This window comes from Dendrobates tinctorius, unplaced genomic scaffold (genome assembly GCF_039654945.1).
Source record: "Dendrobates tinctorius isolate UK_male_01 unplaced genomic scaffold, ASM3965494v1 ptg000270l, whole genome shotgun sequence".
Classification (NCBI taxonomy): domain Eukaryota; kingdom Metazoa; phylum Chordata; class Amphibia; order Anura; family Dendrobatidae; genus Dendrobates; species Dendrobates tinctorius.
Genome location: NW_027361937.1, coordinates 1,412,427 through 1,438,451, shown reverse-complemented (window position 1 = coordinate 1,438,451; position 26,025 = coordinate 1,412,427). Strand labels below are relative to the sequence as shown.

Sequence of the window (26,025 nt, the reverse complement as noted above, 5' to 3'; positions counted from 1 at the left end):
GGCATGCTCAGTTTAAAAAAAACGGAATCAGTCACTGGATTCAGTCAGTGACGGATCTGCCGCCCATAGGCTTCCATTATAGCAGACAACGGACGGCGACGGATCTGTCACTATCCGCCTTTTCAACGCAGACAAAAAAAACGTTACTATGTCCGTTGTATCCAGACGACGGATGCTGAAATGACGGATGCAACGGACAGCCAACCGTCGCAATCCGTCACTAATGCAAGTCTGAGAAAAAAAATGGATTCCGCCAAAAATAAAAAACGGCGGATTTCGACTGATGTCAAAAGACTGAAGTGTGAAAGTGGCTTAAGTGAGGTCTACATTTCCTGTTTGTGGGATATATGAAGTAACAATACTAAATTTTAACCAATTTTGGTTTTCACTTGTTACGTATCCACTGCCTAGCACGTAGCTGTTCAACGAATCAGTTACAGGTGAGCGGAATATTTTCCCATTTCCTCCAGACTTAAATGGTATTTTGGCTCTGAAGATTTTATAGGTGAAACCTGACACATTTCCAGGTAAAAACATAATCCAGTATTAAAACCATGTGGTGTTTTTATTAATTTTTGACTGTGGTCAAAAAAAAAAAAAAATAGTCATAAGTGCACCCTAATGGAATGTGAACAGCATCTCTCAAAGATTCTGTATGCCCATGCATCAAGCAGACAGCATCTTTATTTTATAACTTACCCATGCATTACAGCTAGGTGCTATGAGTCCAAGCCAGTGGCATCCTGTGACTAGCCCATTTTTTAACAGACCCTTATTATTAAAAGGATTTCTCAGAACTGACAAGCCCCTTGCAGAATATCTCTGGGCAGTCCGAGTCACAAAATTAATTACTCCCATCAAAATTTTTATTTTCCAAATATATTGCAATCATCATATAGCACTGTGTACATACAATTGCTCATTTTCCCCCTTCTACCCAGCTAATTCTTCTCTTTTCCATTTAGTCTATGACATCATGTAATTAAAAACTGACAAACTGAATTCTACTAAGCTCTATGCAAAACAAGGAGGTCAATTTTCACTGTACGAGTCACTGTGAAAGTCTATGGCAGGGGGAAGGGGCCTAGCAGCTGGGTCAGGAATTGAAGAGGGAAGTAATAAATGCAGGGACAAGAGGAACAGATAAAAGTGAAGAATTTACTGGGTAGAAAACCAAAACGAGCAACTGTAAGTACACAGTACTGTGTAATATGATGACTGCAATTTATTAAGAGGATAAACGTTGATGGGAGGAGGGCTTCTTTAAACACTACATATAAGTGAACCAAGTAAATAAATCGAAGATTATATGCAAAAGAGGAACACTTACAACATACTTGGCATGGTTGTCCCTCACCACATTAGCCTCAGTCACCTCAAACGTGAGCCGGATGGGCATGCCATGATCTTGAGCATGGGCCCACATCTCTCTAAGTTGTTGGGTCAAGAGGGAATGGGTATTCAGCTCTTCTATGCATCGACCCTCTGCAGAAAAGTACAATACAGTATAGTAGAGGAGAAAAGCCTAGAAACAAATATATATATATATATATATATATACACACACACACATGCAGAATCCTTCACATGCCACACATTACACTGTCACCCATTGAAATGCTAGAATTAATTTATTCCATACCGGTTCCATCACTCTCCTCAGAGCCCAGACTGTCTTCGCTCAAACTGAGGGTCCCGCTCAGACGCACAGATAGTCCTTCAGCGTCGTCCACCAACTCTGCAATCTCTGGAGACTCTTCTGGAGGTCCAGGACCTCTCTGCTTCTTCCGTGTAGAGGGACGGAAGCGGCGAAGAAGCTTTGATGCCATCTATAAAGATATTGCAAATATTAATAAAATGATAACTACTGCTAAGAAAGCTACACGTGAAAACAAAATGTAGGTTGTCCGCCATTATGCAACTCAAGCTCTCTGTGCTGTCAGAATGGAAACTTCATAACACTGAGCGGCTAAAGCTGTCCTCTGCTATACGTATAACCAGCGAGTGAGCGCCATCAGGCTGGAGTCCAGAAAAAGGAGAGGCGCCGAACGAATAGCAGTTCATTCAGGTTTTCAGTCTCCAATTGTAAAAATGTTTCCTTTTAACTGACCGCAGAGGCCTTATGTGTCATTTAGGCCTGTTTCACACATCTGTTTTTTGTGTCCGCCAAACGGATCCGCTTCCACTTTTTGCCGCAAACGGATGCTACCGGATCTGTTTTTTTGACGGATCCGCGGTAGCCGCTAATGCAAGTCTATGGGAAAAAAAACGGATCCGCTAAAAACATGGCGGATCCGTTTAACGGAAAACGACGGATTTGGACGGATTTAAAAAAACAGAAGTGTGATCTACCGTCCATGCTTCACATGTGTGTTCTAACCGGGATTTTCATGGATAGAACTCATACCCATATAGTCTATGGGGCTGTTTACATGTCCAGGTTTTTTTGGACTGTGTCCGTGCAAAAATCAGAGCTAAACATGTTATAAACATATTTTAGCGACCTTAGCCTAGTTTGCTACTGCAAGATACTGTACCCCCTTCACAATTGGCCCAGTTTCCATTTTTTGTTTCTTCCTCCCCTTTTTCCCCAGAACCATAACTCTTATTTTTCTGTCCACAGACTTGTGAGTGTTTTTTTTTTTTTTTTTTTTTTTTTTTTTGAGGGGACACTTGAATGGCACCATTAATTTTACTACATAGTGTACCAGAAAATGGGAAAAAAAATCCGAAGAGGGGAGAAAAAAAAAAAATTGTGGAAAAAAAATAACACTATTCTGTTTTCTGGGACTGTTTGACCATGCAATATGATTCTGCTCCGCAGGACGATTACAGCGATGTATTTTTTTTTATTATTATAGTTGTGAGAAAAAAAACCCAGAAGTTTGTAAAAGTCGGTGGAGCTGTGTGACTTTATTTTTGCGTGGCGAGAAGACGTTTATTTATACCATTTTAGGATATGCAATGTTTTGATCGCTTGTTATAGCATTTTTGTGGAATTGCAGCCACCAAAAAACCTTAATTTGGGCGTTCTTGAATTTTTTCCGGTTTATGGTGTGTTGACCATTGGGGGTTATGTGTATACATTGATCAGATTTTTCTAAATGTAGTAATGCCACATGTGTATTTATTTTTTAATATCTATTTCTAACGGAGGTAAGGAGGATGATTAGATTTTTTTTTAACCTTTTGACTGTTCTTAATAGTCTCCTGTGGGGACTTGAAGTTGCCATCGTTCGATCGCTTGGGCTATATAAAGTGAAGTCACGACATCGCTGTATATAGCAGAAATCACAGTCTTTGTAGTTTGGCCACAGGCAGGATTTCAATGGAGCTCTGTAATGACAAGCACGGGTGTCATCAGCACACCCTTCTGTCCTAGCAACCCATCGGTGACCCATGATCTCGTCACACGTGCTGTTGTGTGATTTGAATGACACACCCCCATGCTAGAGTGTGTTAAACGCCGCTGTCGGAGATTGACAGCGGAATTTAAAAGATTAACAATCATGGGCGGAACTCTGCTCCACCTGCGATTTGTTAGGACGCAAGTCCTGGCTATAACATACTGACATGATCTGCCAGGTATGGGGCGAGCTCACCCCTTGAGCCGGTTCCACACACCTGCTTCTGGCATGCACCGTTCATGTACGGCGGATGTCGTGAAGGGGTATAGTCTATGTATATAGAACTTTTTTTTATTATGAATTATTAATTGGCTTTCTAAATGCATGAAGTAGCAGCTTTTTAAATAGTGTTCATTCAAACAAATACAAATTTATACACATCTTTAAAAAATGTCTGAGCTCTCACTGCCCTTTCCCTCCCTTCTCTTAGTGTTAGGGTAAGTGCGTCCAAAGTGCTGCAGTATATCGAATGTACGTAAATCTGCACGTGTTCAGTGCAAATTCACTACATCCAATATATTCTGGAGAGTCACGCCACATGTCCGTCTCTGCGGGTGTCTGTGGACACATAACATGCAAACATGAGAAGTGAATTGCGTTATGGCGCTACAGTGTGCTTCCTTTTTTGCTTGCATGTATATGAGTTGGTGACTCTAGGTTAAGCACCTGTGTCACACTATGCTTATGCTTGGATGTGACGGTCAGTTTTTGAAATCTGTATTCATTTACCTTCTGACTGAGCACTCCACCTGTTAGCCGCAGGCGTTTTTAATCAAAGCAGGGCCACTACCCCTCCACTTAGACTGAAGTCGTCATCTGAATGGGAACCTAAGTGAGGATTGGCATTAGATAGGATCCTGGAAAACAAGAAACGCCTTACTGTGGCTTCCAGGTACACATACCTTGGCCATTTTATGCGCTAAACATTCTTAATTTTTCACACTTCTAATGCAGCAATGGAATTCATTTTTCATGTATGCATGCATGCTATGGCGCTACAGTGCGCTTCCTTTTTTGTTTGAATGTATATGAGTTGGTGACTCTAGGTTAAGCACCTGTTTACACTATGCTTATGATTGGATGTGACGGTCAGTTTATGAAGTTTGTGGACACCGTAGACATGGGATTTCCCATCCACGATGCTGCAACATCTGGTCGCTGCGGGTTGGATGCTGCACAAGTATGCAGCGTCTAACCCACAACGTTTACGGATTGTCTACACAAACCCTTAGAGATAGGAGCAGTAATGGGGTTGTACACAGATATCCAGTGTGATAAAGGAACGCTATCTACAGTCTCAGGGCAGAGAAAACGGCCATAATCAAAGAGGAAAGCACATGAGAGAAGATAAGCACAGGATAGAAGCTATACAGAGCTCATGGATGTACCAAGCTCAAATCCAATCTACAATACTGGGGGAGAGATTCCCACAGAAAACCCCATGACACTTGGATCATGCTGCAAACTGCATATTGGGGAGTGGGGTCCGAGACTGAATGAAGACGGCAATTTAGTGCAATTAACTAAAGGTAACTGCTAACAAATATAATAACTGGTATGAACACCTTTGATTTGGAAACAATTGTTTTTACAAGTCTTGCCCAAAGTAGGCTTGAAAGTCAGCCACAGAGAATCACTTTAAGGGCTCATACCCATTTGCGAGAAATACAGATGAGTGCAATCCGCTGATTTAAAAAAAAAAAAAAAAAAAAAATCTGACTGCACTCGGACCAATGTTATTCAATAGGTGACGTCTCATCTGTGATTTTTTTTCTCTCAGCTGAAATCGAACTGATAAACAAATCGCAGCATGCTGCGTATTGCTGCGAATCTCGGACGAGACTCGCCAATGCAAGTCAATGGGTGCGAGAAAAAAAAAAAAAAAAAGGCACAGCACTTGCACCATGCGCTCCGTTCTTTAAAGATAACTTACCATTCTGTGCCACAGAACACTGTAAATAGTACTGTAAATGACTGTAGAAAAATAGTTGCTGAGAAAAAAAAACAAAAAAAAAAAACAACAACAACACTACATATGCGCATGTCATACGGATGCAATGTGGGGGGGGAAAGAAAAAAAAAAACATCGTACCTTTTTTTCCCTCGCAAGAGGGTATGAGCCCTAACAGATAAACAATCCAATTATCTTTGCTGATCATTTCACAATAAGCAAATAGTCCCAGTTATAAAATAATTATTCATACCAATGGCAGCATGTTTGACAACTCTGCTGTAAATAGTTGCATTCCCTTTTAAAATAATTCATATAAACTACTAGTATGGTAAAAATTGCAGAAATCTATGCACAGCACTGTGCTAGTGCCACTAACAATGTTCTGCACGGTTATCATGTAAAAGGCTATGCTCTTGTTCTAGACACATTGCAGTTTGTCCACTTTTACTACCTGGATGAAGAGGTACAGTCCCCTAGTTAGCAACTATTAAAATCCGAAACCCTTTACAGACTAACCAGTTGTGATTAGAGTCAGTATAAGAGGATGAGCCGAGGCAGAAGCAGAAGTTTCTGGTGCCCTTTAGGGCCGTAACTATCGGGGCTGTCACCACTTGACAACATGGGGCGCGGGGAGTATAAAGAGGATTAAGAGCGGAACGGGTCAGACTTGGCAGGAAAGCAACAGGAGAAGGTTGACTCCCTCTCCGTTGCTCCAGCTAACAACTTCATGCCACCCTCCCCACAGAGTGCTGACCCCACAATTGACTGACGCTATTGAGTTATCGTCTGACCCTGTTCTTGTGGACTGTCCAGTCCTGCCTGTGGTGACTGATAAGCTGACATGCTGCGTGCCTAGAGACTATCCCAGAGAACCACCCACTACCGCGCTCTGTGAGCGAGCACACGGCTCGCATTTGGCACCATCACTGAGGAATCCATACAAAGGACTGTTTCAACAGCCCAGCGTACTCAAGCCAGCCAGGACCGGATCCATCCACAACGTTGGAAGATAGGCGTTTCTCATTCTTCCGTAATAGAGCCAGAGACTTTGTTCACGATTTGCGAAGACGTCGGGAGATTTTCCAGCCTTTCCCCTGCAAGGACTGCAAGCGATAATTTACCCCGTTTTTGCATATCTTTCTATTGTGCATTGTGGTTGTGCTTAATAACCAAAGTTCATGTAGTTAATCTCGTCTCCCTGTCTGGAGTATTCCGTGTCCAACTTCCTGTTCAGTAAACCTTTGTTAACCCCTTCTCTGCCTCCGGCTCTCCAATGCATTCAACGAACTCTCTCCCTTTACAACGGGAAGCAGAAAATCAGGCTTCGTGCTTAAGTAGTCATGGAGAAAAATACACAAGAGATGGCAAGTGCAGCAGTCAGCTAATCAGGGGCTACTTCAGCTACAGAATGCCTATGGTCTCATGAGACATGTACATAGTGAGAAAAACACAGATGGAATAGCCACAGAAATAGCATCAAGCATGTGATAGTCTGTCCTGGCACGCCAACTATACAATGAGGCCAAACATAAGAAAGAACACAAAAAACTGAAAACGCATCAAGGAACTAAGCACCATCATGTATGCTCCTATATCTATAGGTAGAGCCGGAATGCACCATACATGCGGCATGTAACCACACTAGTGTTCTCCTCGCCAGCCTACGTACAGCAGGAATAACCCTTCTAAAAGCCTATCAGCATGGGCACAGTACTGGCATATTACACAAGTATGACTGGATGATCCATGCATCACCTCATCCGTAATACATCTCTGCACCTATATACTTGGCTCCCATAGAGAATGAGACTGATTAGGTCTCTGTACATTGTATGCACTTAGTCTTGTTATAAAATACTACAAATATGTACATATACTGTAGTGATGCCTGAAAGGGGTTGTCATTTACTTTTTTTTTTTTTTTTGGGGGGGGGGGGGGGAGGGGAGGAGTTATACTTTTCAACTCCCAAATTCTGAGTTAAATATCATTCATTGATTAGGGTTAATCTTTGTAGGGTGGGTGGTGGTGAAGGGGTAGGAGTGGCTTGTACGTAAAACAAAACTCCTATAACTTTATTTTGCAGGTGAATATGATTGCAGTGATACCAAGTTTGTTTTTTTATATTTTACTACTTTCTGCACAAAAGTTTAGAATATGAAGAAAAAAAATAAATAAATAAATAATTTAAGAGCCAGTCTGGATATTTTCCTATTTATAGACAGGTGTGAGATTGATTCTTGTGGGGTAGGCTGACATACTGATTGCTACATAGAACTTTTCAATCACTGTTACAGTCTTTTCTTTGTGAAGTTCACTGACCAAACCCAGCGTTTCTGCCATGGTTTTTGTCTTCTTGCTTAAAATGTTCATTACGTAGATTAACAAACATGATCATTTTATTGCAAACATGTCAAAACAAGTGGATTTTTCAATAAAACAAAAAATATTAAGAGCGTGCTTTATGGCGTGCAGGTTACCTGTTCAATCCATCAGGGGGTATTAGGAGGTTCATAGATTATATACTTCTGTACTAAAGTGTATTAATCTTTACGTTTAAAACACACACAACCTAATTTCACCCTAACATGGCCCAAAAGGTGCCCTACAATTGCAGCCAAGGGTTCCTTTATTAGGTTTCCTGCTGCCATAACAAGCCATGTGCAATGGGGTGACAATTACGGTAATTGTGTAGTACAGCTCTGCTCCAACCGTTCTGTGCCAGATCCATGCACCTGTGAAGTCACCATAATGAAAATGCACATCGTGGGCCTGGAACTAACACTCAACGAGATGATACATTTTCATCATAGGATGATAAGGAATTAAACCAGGAAGGCACAACATTTTTTGGTAAAAGGTCAACATTTTATACCGAACTGGAGGGCTGCACTAAAAATTAAAGGGGTATTATCTTCTGTGACATTTGTGGCACATTGACAGTACAGTCATGGCCAAAAGTTTTGAGAATGACACAAATATTAATTTTTACAAAGTCTACTGCTTCATTTTTTCTAATGGCAATTTGCATATACTCCAGAATGTTATAAAGAGTGATCAGCTTAACAGCAATTACTTGCAAAGTCAATATTTGCCTAGAAAATTAACTTTATCCCCCAAAACACATTTCATCATCATTGCAGCCCTGCCTTAAAAGGACCAGCTAACATCGTTTCAGTGATTGCTCCATTAACACAGGTGTGGGTGTTGATGAGGACAGGGCTGGAGATCAATCTGTCATGATTAAGTAAGAATGACACCACTGGACACTTTAAAAGAAGGCTGGTGCTTGGCATCATTGTTTCTCTTCTGTTAACCATGGTTATCTCTAAAGAAACACGTGCAGTCATCATTGCACTGCACAAAAATGGCCTAATAGGGAAGTGTATCGCAGCTAGAAAGATTGCACCTCAGTCAACAATCTATCGCATCATCAAGAACTTTAAGGAGAGAGGTTCCCTTGTTGCCAAAAAGGCTCCAGGGTGCCCAAGAAAGACCAGCAAGCGCCAGGACCGTCTCTTAAAAGTGTTTCAGCTGTGGGATCGGGCTACCAGCAGTGCAGAGCTTGCTCAGGAATGGCAGCAGGCAGGTGTGAGTGCATCTGCACGCACTGTGAGGCGGAGACTCTTGGAGCAAGGCCTGGTCTCAAGGAGGGCAGCAAAGAAGCCACTTCTCTCCAGAAAAAACATCATGGACAGACTGATATTCTGCAAGAGGTACAGGGAGTGGACTGCTGAGGACTGGGGTAAAGTCATTTTCTCTGATGAATCCCTTTTTCGATTGTTTGGGACATCTGGAAAACGGCTTATTCGGTGAAGACCAGGTGAGCGCTACCACCAGTCTCGTCTCATGCCAACTGTCAAGCATCCTGAAACCATTCATGTGTGGGGTTGCTTCTCAGCCAAGGGAATGGGCTCTCTCTCAGTCTTGCCTAAAAACACAGCCATGAATAAAGAATGGTACCAGAATGTCCTCCAAGAGCAACTTCTCCCAACCGTCCAAGAGCAGTTTGGCGATCAACAATGCCTTTTTCAACATGATGGAGCACCTTGCCATAAAGCAAAGGTGATAACTAAATGGCTCAGGGAACAAAACATAGAGATTTTGGGACCATGGCCTGGAAACTCCCCAGATCTTAATCCCATTGAGAACTTGTGGTCAATCAAGAGACGGGTGGACAAACAAAAACCTTCAAATTCAGACAAAATAAAAGCATTGATTTTGCAAGAATGGACTGCTATCAATCAGGATTTGATCCAGAAGTTGATTGAGAGCATGCCAGGGAGAATTGCTGAGGTCCTGAAGAAGAAGGGTCAACACTGCAAATATTGACATGCTGCATTAACTCATTCTAACTGTCAATATAACCTTTTGTTACTCATAATATGATTGCAATTATATTTCTGTATGTGATAAAAACATCTGACAAACACACATAAAAACCAGAGGCCAGCAGATCATGTGAAAAAGCCGGATTACTTACCGGTAATGCTCTTTTAATGAGTCCACGACAGCACCCACTTGGAGAGAGGGATCCGCCCATAGGAACAGGAAACCTACAGAGATAAGAGGGCGGTCCACCTCTCCCCCTCAGTTGGATTTCAGAGTACCAGGAGGACCGCCCAATATTAGGCCATTATCCAATTATTCTAACTTATTAACATCACAACTAAGGTGTATATACATTATGTTAACTTCTAGGGAGGGTTAGTGAACGGGTCCTGTCGTGGACTCATTAAAAGAGCATTACCGGTAAGTAATCCGGCTTTTTACTCTTCGCCACGACAGCACCCACTTGGAGAGACTTTCAGAGACCTTCACCTGGGAGGGACCACCGTGCCAAGGACCGCTCTACCAAAGGCTAGGTCGGATGAGCATGATAAATCAAGTCTATAGTGGTTATAAAAGGTAGAGGGCGTAGACCAAGTTGCAGCCTTACATATAGACTCGATTGCGACGTCTCCCCTTTCTGCCCAAGAGGAAGCCATAGATCTGGCGGAATGTGCCTTGATACCCTCCGGAGGATTCTCATTGCTCTCTGAGTATGCCAGCCTAATCGCGTCTCTGATCCATCGAGACAGGGTACCCCTTGTGACTTCACATCCCTTCTTTTGGCCCTGAAAGGAAACAAATAGAGCCCTACTCTTCCTCCAGCTGCTAGACCTCTCAATGTATTGTAATACTGCTCTTCTAACGTCTAGTGTATGGAATCTTTCTTCCTCTGGAGTAGAAGGGTTACTAAAGAATGAAGGGAGATGGATTTCTTGTAACCTATGAAATTTCCCTGCTACTTTTGGTAAGTATGAGGGATCTGGTTTTAGTATTAGCTGATCCTGGAATGTCACTAGAAAAGGGGGTTCTATTGAAAGTGCTTGTATGTCGCTAACTCTTCTGGCTGAGGTTAGTGCAACTAGCAGTGCTGTTTTGAAGGATAGGTGTTTAAGGGATATTGAATCTAAAGGTTCAAAGGGCGGACGTGTTAAGGCCTCCAGAACCAGGTTCAGATCCCAAGGAGGAACTCTAGGTATGTGTACTGGCTCGCTCCGTTCACAGGCCGAGATGAATCTGCTTATCCATTTATTGCCTGCCACATTATAGCTATAGAGGGCCCCTAGAGCGGACACCTGGACTTTTAGTGTGTTGACAGCTAGCCCTAATTCCTTTCCTTTCTGTAGGAATTCTATGATCGCCGTAATCGGGATTTCTCCAGACTCAGGGCCTGTGTGGGACTCTAGGAATTTTCTCCATACTCTGGTGTAAATTCTTGTCGTTATTTTCCGACTTTGTAGGAGTGTATTGACTAGTCCCTCCGAGAATCCTCTTGATCTCAACATTTCCCTTTCAAGTTCCAGGCCGTCAAGTGGAGACTGTCCACTTGAGGATGGAAGAAAGGCCCCTGTGAGAGAAGCCTGGGGGTTGAGGGAAGCACCCACGGGTCTGTCACTGACATCGCTTGTAGGCATGAAAACCACGGCCTCCTGGGCCAGAATGGTGCTATTAGGATTATCCGTGCTGCTTCTGCTCTGATTTTCCTGATCACCTGCGGTAGTAGTATGATTGGTGGGAATGCATATGCCAGTTTGAATTGCCACGGGGCCTGGAGGGCATCCAGAATTTCCGGACTGTCTGACATATTTAGAGAGGCGAACCTTCGCACTTGCCTGTTCTTTTTGGTGGCGAAGAGATCTATTTGGGGGAAGACCCCAAAGTGACACGATGTGTGAATATTTCCCGGTTTAGACACCACTCCCCTTGCCGCAGTGTATGGCGGCTTAGGAAATCTGCCTCTACATTGTCTCTTCCCCTTATGTGGAGGGCTGAGAGAGACAACAAATGTTCTTCTGCTAGGGATAAAATTCTTCTTGCGGAAGACATTAAGGTGACCGATCGAGTTCCACCTTGTCTGTTCAGATATGCGACTACGGTGGTGTTGTCCGAAAGGATTCTCACGTCCTCCCCTTGTAACTGTGGAAGAAAGTGAAATAATGCATGATAAACTGCCTTTAGTTCTTTTAAATTTGACGAATCCTTATCTTCGCCTATATCCCATAGGCCTTGGGCAAAATTATTCCCCATATGGGCTCCCCATCATGTGGGGCTAGCGTCCGTGATAATTATACGGGAGGGTGTTATAACCCAAGGTACTCCAGCCGTTAGGTTATTGTCCTTTAGCCACCACGCAAGGGAGGTTAGGACCTCCTGGGACAGCGTGATTTTCTTTGTCAGATTCCCTCGATCACGGGACTCCTCTAAAAGAATTTGGTATTGTAGCGTCCTCGTGTGGAACTGGGCCCACTGAACTGCCGGGATGCAGGCAGTAAGGGATCCCAGGAGGGACATTGCTTCCCTTAAAGATATGTGTGGCCGACGTATCGCCCTCCTAACCTTTTTAATTGCTGAAATTTTTACCTGCGACAGACACCTTGGGCTTATGGAGTCTAGCTCGAGGCCCAGGAAGGACTGAACAGACTGCGGCTCGATTCTGGACTTTTTGAAGTTCATTATCCACCCTAGGGCCTGTAAGGACAAGATTGTATCAGCAACTCGATCGCTACATTGTCGGATTGAATTTCCCACTATCAGAAAATCATCCAGATAGGGTACTATTAATGTGTCCTTCTGGCGTAAAAAAGCCATCACTTCCAGCATCACCTTTGTAAATACTCGTGGTGCGATGGAAATGCCGAATGGCATGGCCGTGAACTGGAGATGCTGTATCTTGCCATCGAGGAGGACCGCCACTCTGAGGTATTTCTGATATCTGGAATGGATGGGGATATGATAATAAGCATCCTTCAGATCCAAGCCTGCCATCATACAATTGGGGAAGAGGAGCTTAATCGTGGATCTTATGGATTCCATCTTAAATTTATGATTTATTATGAATGAATTTAATTTTTTCAAGTTGATTATTGTCCGGAATGATCCGTCTGGTTTGGATATCAGAAAGAGAGGGGAGTAAAATCCTCTCCCTTCTTGCCCCTTAGGCACATGGACCAAAACTCTTTTGTCCAGTAAATTCCGAATCTCAGCTAACAGGGCCTGCTGTTGGACTGGTGAGCTGAAGGATGTTATGATCAAAGAATTACGGGGTACATGATGGAATCTTATTTTTAACCCGTCCTTGATAATGCCTAGGACCCAAGGGCTAGCTGTAATTTTCTCCCATTGTCGGAAAAAAAATTTTAGCCTCCCTCCTACTGGAGGGACTGGCTCCTCAGTTCCTGTCCCTGCGGAAGGAAGATCCCCTAAACATGGCACCTTTGCCTTTTCCTTCCCTTGTGGCCCAGCGGTTTTGATTTTCTGCTGGTCTTCCCCGGCCAAAGGGTCTTCTCCTAAACTCCCTCCTATAAAATGGGAGAGGAGGGTTAGGGAATCCTTTTTTCCTTTCTTTTGCCTTCGTAAGGATTTCATCTAAGGCTTTTCCAAATAAGAACTCACCCTCGCAAGGAATGGTACACAGCTTTGCTTTGGACTGGGTGTCACCTCTCCAGCTTTTAAGCCACAGGCTACGCCGGGCGTTATTAGCCAACCCCGCTGTTCTGGCTGCCATACGTAAGGAATCAGCCGAAGCATCCGCTATATATGCTGCTGCGCCACGGATTAGTGGTATGGCGGCTCGTAGTTTGTCTCTGGAGAGCTTCTGGTCTATTTGCTGGTCTAGTTGATCAATCCAGACCAGCATAGAACGAGCTGTGCAAGTACTAGCTATTGCCGGTTTAAATGTGCCGGTAGCTGCTTCCCATGCCCTCTTCAAAGAGGCGTCAGCTTTGCGGTCAAGTGGGTCTTTTAAAATGCCCGTGTCCTCCACTGGTAAGATCGTTTGCTTTGAGGCGGAGGCCACTGCCACATCTACCTTCGGGACCTTACCCCATGTCGACAACTCTTCGTCGTCAAAGGGGTACCTTCTTTTTGAGGTTGAGGGAAGATACCCTCTCTGGTCCTGTCTCTCCCATTCTTTCTTAACCAGCGCTTTTATTGCTGGAATAACTGGAAAAACTCTCCTCTTTTTGTCTGTCAGACCTGCAAACATGATTTCTTGAGTCGTTTGCGGCTCCTTTGTGTCTGTGCATCCCATTGTATTCACAGATTTAACTAGATTTTCCATATGATCTAAAGGAAAACAGCAACGGCCCTCCATATCTGAGGAGGATGCATCGGAACTATCTGAGACTACTTCGCCTTCATCGGTTTCTACAACCGCTGGTTTGGTAGTTTCGATATTAGAGGGCCTGTAGTTCTTCCCTAATTATGGCCCTTATATCTACGGCTGATGTTGATGCCTGTTTTGCCGTTTCATTAATGCATCTTTTACACAGCCTTTTTGTGTAAGAGTCCGGTAGCGGACATGCACACTCTTTATTTTTCCTTCCTCTTAGTCTGAGATATGATGCCAGAGGGGGGGGGGGGGGGGGGGAGAAGAGAGAGAGAGAGAGAGAGAGAGAGAGAGAGAGAGAGAGAGAGAGAGAGAGAGAGAGAGAGAGAGAGAGAGAGAGAGAGAGAGAGAGAGAGAGAGAGAGAGAGAGAGAGAGAGACATTTGAACAGCTTGATAGGCAGAGCGTCGTCCACTCACCCAGTGAAGCTGTAGGTACCGGCTCAGGAGGCTGAGAAGGAGGCTTGTTGGCGTGGCTTCGGTCTGAGGAACCCCGTCTTGCGTGGTCCTTGGCTGCTGCTGCATCGCTTGCCTGGGGATGCGTGTCCTGCCTTGGTGAAGACATGATTGCACGCCAAATTCCTTCGCCCCATGCCTTTTGTAAGCTCCTTCATACCTGGTACCTCCCCCTCCAGGTGCGCCTATTTGCGGCTATTAGCAAGCGCTTCAGCGCTGATTCCAGCCGCCCGTGCTCTGCAGGCGATCATTTTTTTATTTTTTTTTCCTTCTTCTTCTGGAGGGGGCGGGGAGCGCCTCTTACTCTGTGGTGCCGCCCAGCTGCGCGTGCGCTGTGAGCCGAGGAACCTCCGGTAACCCAGAAGTTCCTCCTTACCACTTCCTGCTGCTGAATGTGCGTCCTCCTAGACGCTGAAGCCCCATAGGAACACCGGAGGTTGCCGTTTCTCTCCGGTTCCTGCGCCCCCACATGGACCGGAATGGATTCCCCGCCGGTGTCATGTTCTACGCAGAGGAACCCCCGGTCGGCGCCACCCGGTACCGGCGTTTCTGCATCTCCGTTTCTGCCAGCCGAGGAGGGAGCCGGATTCCAACACTCCCCCGTCGCTGCTTCTGAAGCCGGAACCCCTGCCGTTCTCGCAGATACCTGGGCCAAGGAACCGCCTGTGCAGTAAGTCTGTAGCGTATCCTGCGGTTCCGTTTAGGAACAGGAAACCAACTGAGGGGGAGAGGTGGACCGCCCTCTTATCTCTGTAGGTTTCCTGTTCCTATGGGCGGATCCCTCTCTCCAAGTGGGTGCTGTCGTGGCGAAGAGTAAAATATAATATTTGTGTCATTCTCTAAACTTTTGCCCATGACTGTATAAACCAGAAATGTCTGCTAGGTACAAATCAACTTATAGTAATATTATCTCCTCCAATTGGCACTCTGATGGTATGTTCATTTATTTTTAAACCGTCCAAAGAATGGAAGGTCGAGCAGCGCAGGACAATTGCGCAGACAAGACAATGGCTGCAGGGAATGGAACCAGGAACAGGACCCCTCGTGCCAAATGGATTAGGAATCTCAAGGATAAAATGACTTGACCAAAAGGTCATTAAGATATTTTGATCTTCTAGAAGTCATAGATGGGAGGCTACCGATCGGCACTGAGAATAGCCCAATGTTTGGTGATCTATGGAGTGGACAAGTTCCTTTTTGCATCATCGTTTCATTTATCATCATCTCCAGCGACTCTCTCTTCTGCAGCACTATTTGTACAACATGCCATTATATAAAAATATGACTTTTATGTGATGTGACACATTGCATTATATTGATTTTTTATGTTTTTGGTACGTGTTATATCTGAGTCAAGACATGAATGTATGTTCTCAGTCTGGCTTTGCTCAGATAAGGGTACACTGTTTTGTCCGCTTGGCTGAGCGCATGCGTGCCGCTGTCCTTCGCGTCCCACACAGGGCCGGGCGTCTTTGTGCCTCCTGCACACGCCTGGGGACTTTCACCTCCCCGCACGTGCGCAGTGATGCTTGACGTCCTGTGCTATTTGCTGGGACTCGACGGGTGCACCACGCATGCGCCGCTTTTTACTGGTCCACCACGACCAGGTGATTGGACATATGATTGGTTTCCATGGCTTTTTAAAGGTCCTTGCCACATAATCCCACCGCATCCCCTTGAGAAAGCAGCTTGTGAGCATGCGAAATGCGCATTGGGGTTCCTGCCATCCATTTGACATCCTATTTAGAACGTTTTTCACCATTACAGTGCTCATTTATATTTTTGGGACAATGTCTGCCAGTGTACATTCCATGTTTTATTCCCAGTGTTCTATTATTTAAACACATGGGTTGTGCTTCGCATGTGAACTTGTTTTTGGTGCCTGTCTTGTTCTATGTCAATTTATTCAAAATATCCTTCACATGATGATAAAAAAAAGGACTTTAATAAAATTTGTATTATAATAATTTGATAATCCATTTTTTCTCCTACTTTTTTCTAATGCTTTTGGAGTTTAAAAATGTCTCTTTAATGGTGGTCTACTATCAGCAATACCTCCTTCTGCATTGAGAATGCAACTAGGATTTTTTCTGTTCATACCAAATTGGGGGAAAGGTGTACGCAAGAGTGAAGTCCCCTCTGATCCAAAAGGCATCCCCGCCTGATTGTTTTCTTTTGGGTCAAGGGAGCAGAACTTTTTTAGCTTGAAGTTCTGTCGAGTTGCAAAAAAGTCGATCTCCGGACACCCCTACCTTGTCACTAACTGCCCAAATGTTGAGGTCTTGAGGAACCATCCATTGTCTTTCCCTCTGATTTAAAGAACGGATAATGAAAGGCGGTTTGCCTCCGCGAGGTTGAAATTCCGATTCGGAATCTGCATAGGGATCGGGAATGAGTGCCCTCCTGACTATTCAAGTATGTGATGGTGACTTGATTGTCTGAAAGGATTTTTACATGTGGACTTGTAGGAAAAGTAGGCGACTGTGCAATGCATTGTTTACTGCAAAGAGCTCCCACGTTTGAGGAGCCTTTTTCTACTCCTGACCATGTTCTCTGGACCAGGTGGTTGTCCAGATGAGCTCCCCACCCCCTGGGACTGGCATCTGTGGTGATACTGTCACGATCAGGGGTGATATGACCTTTGGCCACACACGGCTATCACATGCACAGGGGGACTTATCTTAGTTATCCCACCTCTGCCAACAATGTGAGAAAACAGCAAGCTAGTCTTGCCCTAACAATTTACCGCAGGGGCTTATTGGAGTTATCCCACTGCTGCCACAATATGTCACGAACTGCCAGGATTTATGTATATCCCACTTTCCAGCTCCACTTTGGAACTTGCAGCTCTCCGGCGCCCCCCTTACCCTCAGGTCAGTCAGGGAACTGCACCTAGGATAATTAGTCACCGGACGGGCTACTTGTTGTGCACTGGTTATTAGGCCCGCTGCAGCGAGGGAATTATAAAGGCTCTGGCCGCAGCCAGACAGCTTATAAAATCCCTTACGTCACTGCCAGCTAGCCCACCTAGCCCAGAGCACTTTGCTGCCACCAGCTTCCGATTTCTCTATCAATATTTAAATTAATAAAGGGGTACGAAGCCAACCCAAATTAGTAGCGTAATTACTTCAGGCACGTAAAAGTTCGGTATAGAGCATGGAGACAGAACTAATAATTTTATATTTTACTCCCAAAAGATAGGCAGGGTTTACAGAAGATATAAAAAGATTTTACAATATGAGAATTAAATTATGTACACAGCAATTATAAATAAAAAGAGGAACAACAATAAAGAGGCATTCACATGTTACTTAGATCATTTCAGGCAAAACCATGCTGGTGGGAGGAGCCAGACGTCACAATGCATTGGGGGGTCTGGATGCAGCAGTTTCCCAGGCTAGAATGAGGGCTGTCCTGAGTGAAAGTGACTTTTACCCCCTGGGCTTGTGACATCACTAAAGGGGCTGGCTTGTGGCGGTCCTCCCCCTGCTTTCCGAGTTGCAATCTGGCTAAGCAAACTATAATAATCATATCTCGCAGAGGGTACCTCGTATAGAAATGCATGTAGTATCTTATTCAGCTTGTCGCTGACGTTCATTCAAAACCAAACATGAAGCATCGGGCTGCCACGGCTGCGCAGGATTCCACTTCTCAGATTCCGCTGAAGCTAGAATTTAGCAAGAGGCGCTGACGCGAAACTCTATCAAAGCACGTTCCAAATATGTATCTGTCATTTTTCTATCACACACTCATCAGTTTATGACCAAATGATTAGATTCTCATTATTGTCTATGAGAAGTCCTCACATGGTGGAAAGACAAAGGGGCTCCCTGCTGGGAGGAGGGAAATCACTTACTGGTATCTCAGGTTACACTGAGTGTGTGTGCAGCCTGGGGGGGGCAGTGTCACAGGCTGTGAGTGAGCAGAAATTTGCAGGCATGACAGGCAAAGGGAAAAGAACAGGGGGGGGGGGGGTGTCAAACCATCACCACTGGCATAGCTGAGTTCAGTATGTGAATAGCAGATTCTGGAATGGTCCGGAAGGTGTGATAATAGGGAAAAATACATAATACTTTACATTATCGTTACAACTACCCCCTGGTGACGTGAGGAAACCAAGGGACCCCCTCCCAAAGGAATTCTATTTTTAACCACCAGTGAAGCGAGTGTATTACTCCCTGAGGCAGTGTCAGTGTACATTCCAGATAACCCCGCAGGGAATCTTGGCTTTCTCACGCAACTCTCGAGTGGACATGGGCCCATTTTACTCCCGGGATACAGGAGGTGAGGGACCCCAAAAGGGACATAGCGTTCCTGAGGGACATCACTGGATCTCGTATTGATGTGGAGAGCAGACTGAATAAGCTTTCCTTCTTCTGGTCGACAACACTCCTGCCAGTCTGAATAGAGTAAGAGTCCCAGAAACATCTGTGTCCTTCCTCGGTCTAATCTTGATTTTTCTAGGTTTAAACACCAACCTAAGTTCTCTAAGATGGTAATATGGTAATTCTCTCTCGCACCTGACTCTGGGAATGACTGAACGAACAACTCACTATCAGGAAGTCGTCCAAGTATGGGATGACCAGCCTTTTTTTTTTTTTTTTCTCTGAGGTTATCCGTAGCTTCCGCTATTAGTTTTGTGAACATACGAGGAGCTACTGCCAGGCCAAAGGGGAGGGCTCTGTATTACAAGTGCCTTGTGATGCCACCTACTGATACTGCCACTGAGAAATTTTAAGAATGCTGCGTGTATTGGCACATGGTAATACGCATCTTTTAGGTCCAGAACGGCCATATATCAACCAGGAATGAGCAGTTGTATCTCTGATCTTATTGACGCCATCTTGAACTTGGGAATCTTCAAGAATTTGTTTAAGCCCTTCAGGTTGATAATTGTTCTTTACCAGAAACAGAGGAGGATAAAAGCCTTTCCTTTTTTCTCCTGATGGAACTTTCTGCAGAACTTCCTTTTCTGGGAGGCTTAGTATCTGTTTCTAAAGCCTTCTGCTCTGAGATGGATGTTCGTGGGGCAGTCATGATACACCTGTCTGGTGGATTTTTCAGGAACTCCAGCCTTAATCCTGATTATACCAGACCGAGGATTCAAATGCTGGTGGAAATCTTCTCCCAGGCTGAAAGGTAAAAATAGAGTCTTCCTGCCACCTGGGGTAGGAAGTCATTTGGAGGATTTCCTACTATCCTGGGAAGGGTTACCGAACAGATATCCCTTGCCTTTCCTAGGTCAGTCGTCCCATGTATTGTGTTCTGAGACCAGTCTCATTTTGCTAAATTTCTTCCTTCGAAAGGACTGCCTGAAGGATGAGAAGGGAGGTTTTGGGAACTCTTTTCTTATCTGCAGCTTTTTCTTAGGATGTCATCCAAAGCTGAACTGAATAAATACTGTCCATTTTGCTTGTACATCCCCCGGGCAGTTTTTTAACCAGACTGCTCTCTGGCCTGCAATGGATAGCGCGGCAGATCTTGCTGCTAGTCTGGCCAAGTCGGCTGGTAAGAAGGCCGCCGCCCCCTTGATTACTAGGAGTGTAGCCAGAATAGAGTCTCTGGGTGAATTTTCCCTCAGCTGGTCTTCCAACCTGCTCAGCCAGATCATAAGAGACCTAGCTATACAGGTTGCCGCAATGGCCGGCCTCAGAGCACCCGCCGATGACTCCCTGTTACCTTTGAGAAAGGTATCAACCTTTCTATCAAGGGGGGGTCTCTCTGCAAGCCTGCATCCTCAAAAAGGAAGGGATGACCCTCTTGAGGCTTTGGATATAGCGATGTCCAATTTTGGCGCTTTATTCCATTATGTCGTAGCCTCTTCCTCAAAGGGATATTTCCTTTTAAAGGAGGAAAGTAGCGAGCACTTCTTGTCTGGCCTTTCCCATTCTTTCCTAATGAGATTGAGCACTTTGTCATTGATAGATTCTTCCCTATGCTTTATTCGGTCCAAAGTCCAAAACATTACATCCTGTACTGATTTTTTGGCCTTTTGGTCAACCAAACCCATTGTGGACCTCACGGCTTTAAAGGGAATCTGTTACCCCATTTTCGGCCTATAAGCTGCGGCCACCGCCATCAGGGGCTTATCTACAGCATTCTGTAATGCTGCAGATAAGCCCCCGATGGAACCTGAAAGATAAGAAAAACAAGTCAGATTATACTCACCGGGGGGTGGGTGCCGCGGTCCGGTCCCTCCCATCTTCTAGCGATGGCGTCCTCCTTCTTACTTCTGCTGCGGCTCCTGAGCAGGCGTACTTTCTCTGCCCTGTCAGAGAAGTTCGGCGCCTGCGCATTTAAGTACTTTGCCCTCAACAGGGCAGAGCAGTGTGCCTGCACCGGAGCCGCGACAGGAAGCAAAGAAGAGGACGTCATCTCTAGAAGATGGGAGGCGCCGGATCGGACCGCGACACCCATCGGACCGGACCAGTGACCGCCCCCTGGGTGAGGATAATCTAACTCGTTTTTCTTATCTTTCAGGTTACATTGGAGGGCTTATCTACAGCATTACAGAATGCTGTAGATAAGCCCCAGATGACGGTGGCCGCATCTTATAGGCCAAAAATGGGGTGACAGATTCCCTTTAACCAAATTGTCCACTTCTGCGAGAGGGAAACAATACCCTGGTCCTGAGTCATCTTCAGATGAGGACGACTCTGAAGAATCTTCCAAAACCCCTTCATCTGAGTCAGTTGATGACGTGGGAGATGTTTTGGCCCTGTCTCTGCGGGGTGATTCCACTGAGTGGGACTGGCATCTTAGTGAATTCTCTACCTCCGTCCTGATGGGAGTTTTTAAAGTGGAGGAGAATTCTGGGGTCTCATTTGCGATGGAATCATTAATACAATTTCTTGGGACATGTACTAGATTAACGATGAACACAGAGTACAGGCTCTGTGCTTTGATTTCCCTGTGCATTTTCTAGGGATATCCTAGCCAGAAAAGCAAAAGGACAGAGAGGGAGAGAGAGAAATTTCTATTATTAAAATGACATTCTCGTAGCTCACTCACCAAATTGAAAGGTACCGGAACTGGAGGCAGAATGTTGTCCGAAAGGTCTCCCCTGGAGACTGAAGAATCCTCCATTCTGATAGAGCTGTGCCGACTTGTCCTGGAATCCTTGAACCTGTGTGCCCCGCTAGAGCGTCCAGTGCTTCTATCCTGGTGTGATTGATCCTAGGAATGCTTCTGACACCAGGGTCGCTGTGGCTGCTCTGGCTCCAAGTGCTGCTGTGGCTGCCACTGAGGAGAGGGCTGTTGTGCATACATACCTGCACTAGTGCCCCTCCCTGACCAGTGATCCACCCTTACGTATTGTGCTGTAGATAAGCCCTGAAAGACGGTGGCCGTAACTCATATCGGCCAAACCGCGTAACAGGTTCCCTTTGAGGACTGTAATTAAAGATGTGTATCACTTTTCCAACACCTGTCCAATGTACTAGTGATTAAAATACATAATGCGTGTGCTGCGCGTGAGCAGTGTGTGCTTCGCACAAGCAGTGTATGAGTGTGTATGTGATGCGAGTGAGCAGTTTGGTACCAACAAATAGAGCACACCTGAACAGGAGCAGCTAGGAAATAATGACCAAGTATAAAAGGGCACATAATTGAGAATTTCATTTTTTATCTGCCACTTGTGCACCAATTCCATGTTAATACAACAAAAAAGCGGCTTAAGTTTTATTGCGGCTCCTTTGGCCGGGTGCCCATGCTACGGGAGTAGCAGCACTTTGGACGAAGAGTATGTTTGCTGCATCCAAAGTGCTGCTGTCTATTGAACGAAGGTGAATCCACGTGTTCACTGAACTGAGCAGATTCACTGCGTTTGATGCATTCAAGCAGATAAAGATGATAAAGCGGCCCTCACGAATGAAAATGGTGGGGCACCTCTTTCTTAAAGGGTACAGCACTACTAGCAGCAGTCACCCCCTTGTCCAGGCTCTGACAGATTTTCTGTTCCACAATAATTTATGGATACTAGGCATCTTTTCTGAAAGGTCCCCCTGCATAGAAGACTACTTATCAGTGCAGTTTTGGGTGGTTGTCTCAGAGGTTTCACTGTAAGAGTTTTTGCATGTGGCAGGCAGACCAGGAATGTGATGGACTCCTCCTGACGTGACAAATGCTTCTGACGAAGTCATCATTTTCTGTGATTCACTAAGTGTTATGGAGCATAAACCGGGAGCTCTCCTTTTGGGCTCTCGGTGATTGTGCAACCAAGATCAGCTCTGTCACTAAAGAGCCTGTCCACTGAGAGTCCTAGGGGGTTCCCATTAGTCAGTGTATTTCATAGTCGCTCATTCACATCTATGGGTGCAGTCCAATACTCTAATGTGTATAGGTTAGTACCGTCCGGCTCAGCATACACACTTACAAAGCCCTGCAATGTACTAATGTTCTGGGGTCTACCAAGCACTAGAGGTGGCCTGGATAGGCACAGAAGTGAAGGCCATGGAGGACCAGACTCGATGTCAGACCAAGGAAAGGAACTGCTCATCTATATTTGTAACACATCCTAAGGACATGCCATACATATCCGAGATGGGAATACCCTTTCACTTGCAAAGGTTTGATATCCATGGGGTAGAAGATTGCAGAACTGTATAAACTAGTGAACAATCAGCACCAGGAGGGTCCAGTTTTGTGATCCTCTATACCTGCCACCAAATGCAATAAGGTGCCTGTATACCTTACATAGCTGTCAGCAGAGGGCTTATTTAGCCAATATTCCTCTCTTTCCCAAATGCTTAGTTCAGATAGCAGTTGTAAAACTAGGGCCAGTGATGTCCGCAAATTGCCAAAGTGACTCGCCCTGTGTGCCCACCCGCTCGGCAGACGAGAACAGGAGCTGCCCATTTATGCACCACCACACATGCATGCTAGGCTCAGGCAAGAGAGGGAGAATATGCCGCTGCGAGACAGTTATGGAGGGGACTGATCATTCGGGAAAAATAATAAAAAAAAAAAAAAAAAAAAAAATGGTGTACGTAGAAATGCGAGACACCACTGTAGAAATTATATGGTCAGTCCCACCAAAAAACGGCAGATATGACTAAAGTTTGTGGTAATATACTGTGTGTTTAATAAGAGGGGCATGTGCATTCTGTAAAGAAAGTCATTCACATTGCACAGGGCAATGGGAAGTTCACAGATATGGTCTTAGAAGGGTTAAAACAGCAGGCCCAGGGCAGGAGCCTTGTCCCCTGATGGACCAGCTGCATATGCTTCTCAGGACTGTTGGTGGTCTGGAGGGGACCCTTATTAGTGCACTTAGGATACAATTATAGAAGAAATGCCATTTAAGCCAGTCTCAAAAGGATTAAACATTACAGGATTTCTGGAAAAAAAAAAAAAGAAAAAGTCATCTGAAACCTCCAAGTTCCCCGAGTCACGCTTGTCTTGCGGTTTCACACTTAGATCCCCTTTCTGGGAAAGTTAGTGAGTAGAAAGCGTCACAGCTGCCACTGGAGCGTCACCCAGCTTTCCCAAAGCTCAGAACGGCAAGGAAGGGTCACTAGGCAGCGCTCCCGCCAGGGGCAGGGTGTAATGGGGTCAGTGGCATGCTGGAATGTGGGAACAGGAAAAAGCCCCATGTAAAGAGGACTCCACGTAACAAAACGATCGTGGGGTGTAACCTGCAGAGCGAATATTGGTCACCAAGTGTCATGGCCCCCGACAATCACATCTCCGACCACACACGACAGAAAATTACTTATTTTTATTGTGAGAAGTTAGTAAAACAAAGGCCGTGCGTTAGGGAATGCCGAAATGACAGCGGCCCACATCCATACAAGAGGGAAGACGGAAATGGCGCGGGATGCACGACGCAAACAACGGCAACATATGGTTTTCTCCTCAGGAGGAGTTAGCAAAAATGATATGACCCCAATACGGCGCCCCTGGGTGGTGAAATAAAGGGAGTGCACCGACTGAAGGCAAGACACCACAAATCACAGCCTGCGGAACGTACGGGCACACGGGTCAGATCCACGGCTCTCTACATCTCACACACTGGACACGACCTGCGGACACACAGAGCACCGACAGGGGCTGGAGCAGCCTCTGCAGCACGTATCCCCAGGACAGCGGGACACACACACATGACCCATAACATGGCGGCACCCAGCCTGGCAACTTACATTCCAATCACAGCCGCGGACTCTGGAAGCAGAAACCAGACCGTGTCCCTTTAAGAAGATGCTGCCCTCAGCACAGCGCCACCTACCTGCCGCCCTGGATGCACAGCCCTAGCACTTCCGTTCTCCTGGGAATACCGGGGGGGTCTCTCCAGCACTGGCGCTTCCGGTGACCACTCACTCTGCTGGTTTGTAAATATGAGCTCCGGAAGGCGGGACTGTCGGGCAGGCGGGGGTGCGGTGTCTGAGCGCAGCGTGCACCCCTCCTCCTCGGTGTGATGGAACGATCCCATAGGGCATTGTGCAATGAGCTGTCAGGAGACAGCCAGAATTACCGTAATTACTGCAGTATCACTATGCAATGCAGTGTGAGTGATTAGCGCTTTACCCCGGCGCTCAGCCTGACCAGAAGGACTAGTTCTGCGGCTCATACCTGTCCTCACAGGATGCTGCATGCAGTAACAGCAATGATGCCAAGAAGTGCTGGCTCAAGGGTTAGGCCTGTTTCACACATCCGTATTTAACCATCAGGCCGGAGTCACACTAGCGATTAAATCGGACGAATGCAATGCGACAAAAAATCGCATTGCATTCGTCCCAATGTTATTCTATGGTGCTGCTCCCATCATGCGATTTTTTTCTGAACGTTCCTCGGACCGAGACAATCGCAGCATGCTGAGATTGTCACCGATTTTCGGATCGGATTCGCCAATACAAGTCTATGGGGGCGAGAAAAAATCGGATTACAAACGGACCCGATATGGGAGTTGCGATAAAATCGCACCCGGTGTCCTTTACAAAAAGCCGGCAATTCATATAGCAATACAGTAAAATCACAGAGACCGGTTAACTAAAGAAACAAAAGAATAGATATTGACACATAGAATACAATATATATATATAAATCAAGAAAAAAGGGCAGCACTACCAAAATAATATAGTTGGTGCAAAACCTATTCAGCAGTGTCCAAACAGCCAAATTAACAAAAGGAAAAAAATAGGCAGCACTCAAATTAAATGTGAAACCCGCTCGACAAAGACGGGTCACCGTTGAAACGTTGCCACCTGAGGATCAGTAAAGTATCCACTGTTTCACATTTAATTTGAGCGCTGCCTATTTTTTTCCTATATATATATATAATTCATGCAGTTCTTCATAGCAGAATAGCCACTGTAACATTTGCCGGCTTCTGTAAATTCATTCCCCTACCCGACATGAAATGACACACGGTTTACATATAGTTAAAAAAAAAACATGAAATGAAATGGTTATGTCTATCACTAGTAATTAGATGAGGGTTTTTGTGTAAAATTTTGGACTTGTAGGTGTTAATTTAAGGGGTTAATTCGTTGTAAAAAATTGCGGGGAATTCCGCTGATGTCACTGAGGCTGCAGGGAGTCCCTGCAATTTTTTACAAC

At 45.2% G+C, this 26,025-nt stretch overlaps 1 protein-coding gene across 4 annotated transcripts in view; it reads right to left on the bottom strand.

Annotated features, from left to right (window-relative positions):
* SNX21 (sorting nexin family member 21) overlaps window positions 1-26,025 on the bottom strand; it is a 151,381-nt gene that overhangs the window by 7,127 nt on the left and 118,229 nt on the right. Inside the window, exons 1-4 of one of the 4 annotated variants that reach the window (XM_073559330.1) lie at window positions 24,695-24,829; window positions 4,137-4,264; window positions 1,643-1,829; window positions 1,331-1,485 (exon numbers count right to left, since the gene is read on the bottom strand). In XM_073559330.1, the coding sequence (XP_073415431.1) occupies window positions 1,331-1,485; window positions 1,643-1,829 (342 nt within the window). In that variant the 5' untranslated portion in view covers window positions 4,137-4,264; window positions 24,695-24,829. The other 3 variants (XM_073559328.1, XM_073559331.1, XM_073559329.1) reach the window with 3 other exon arrangements.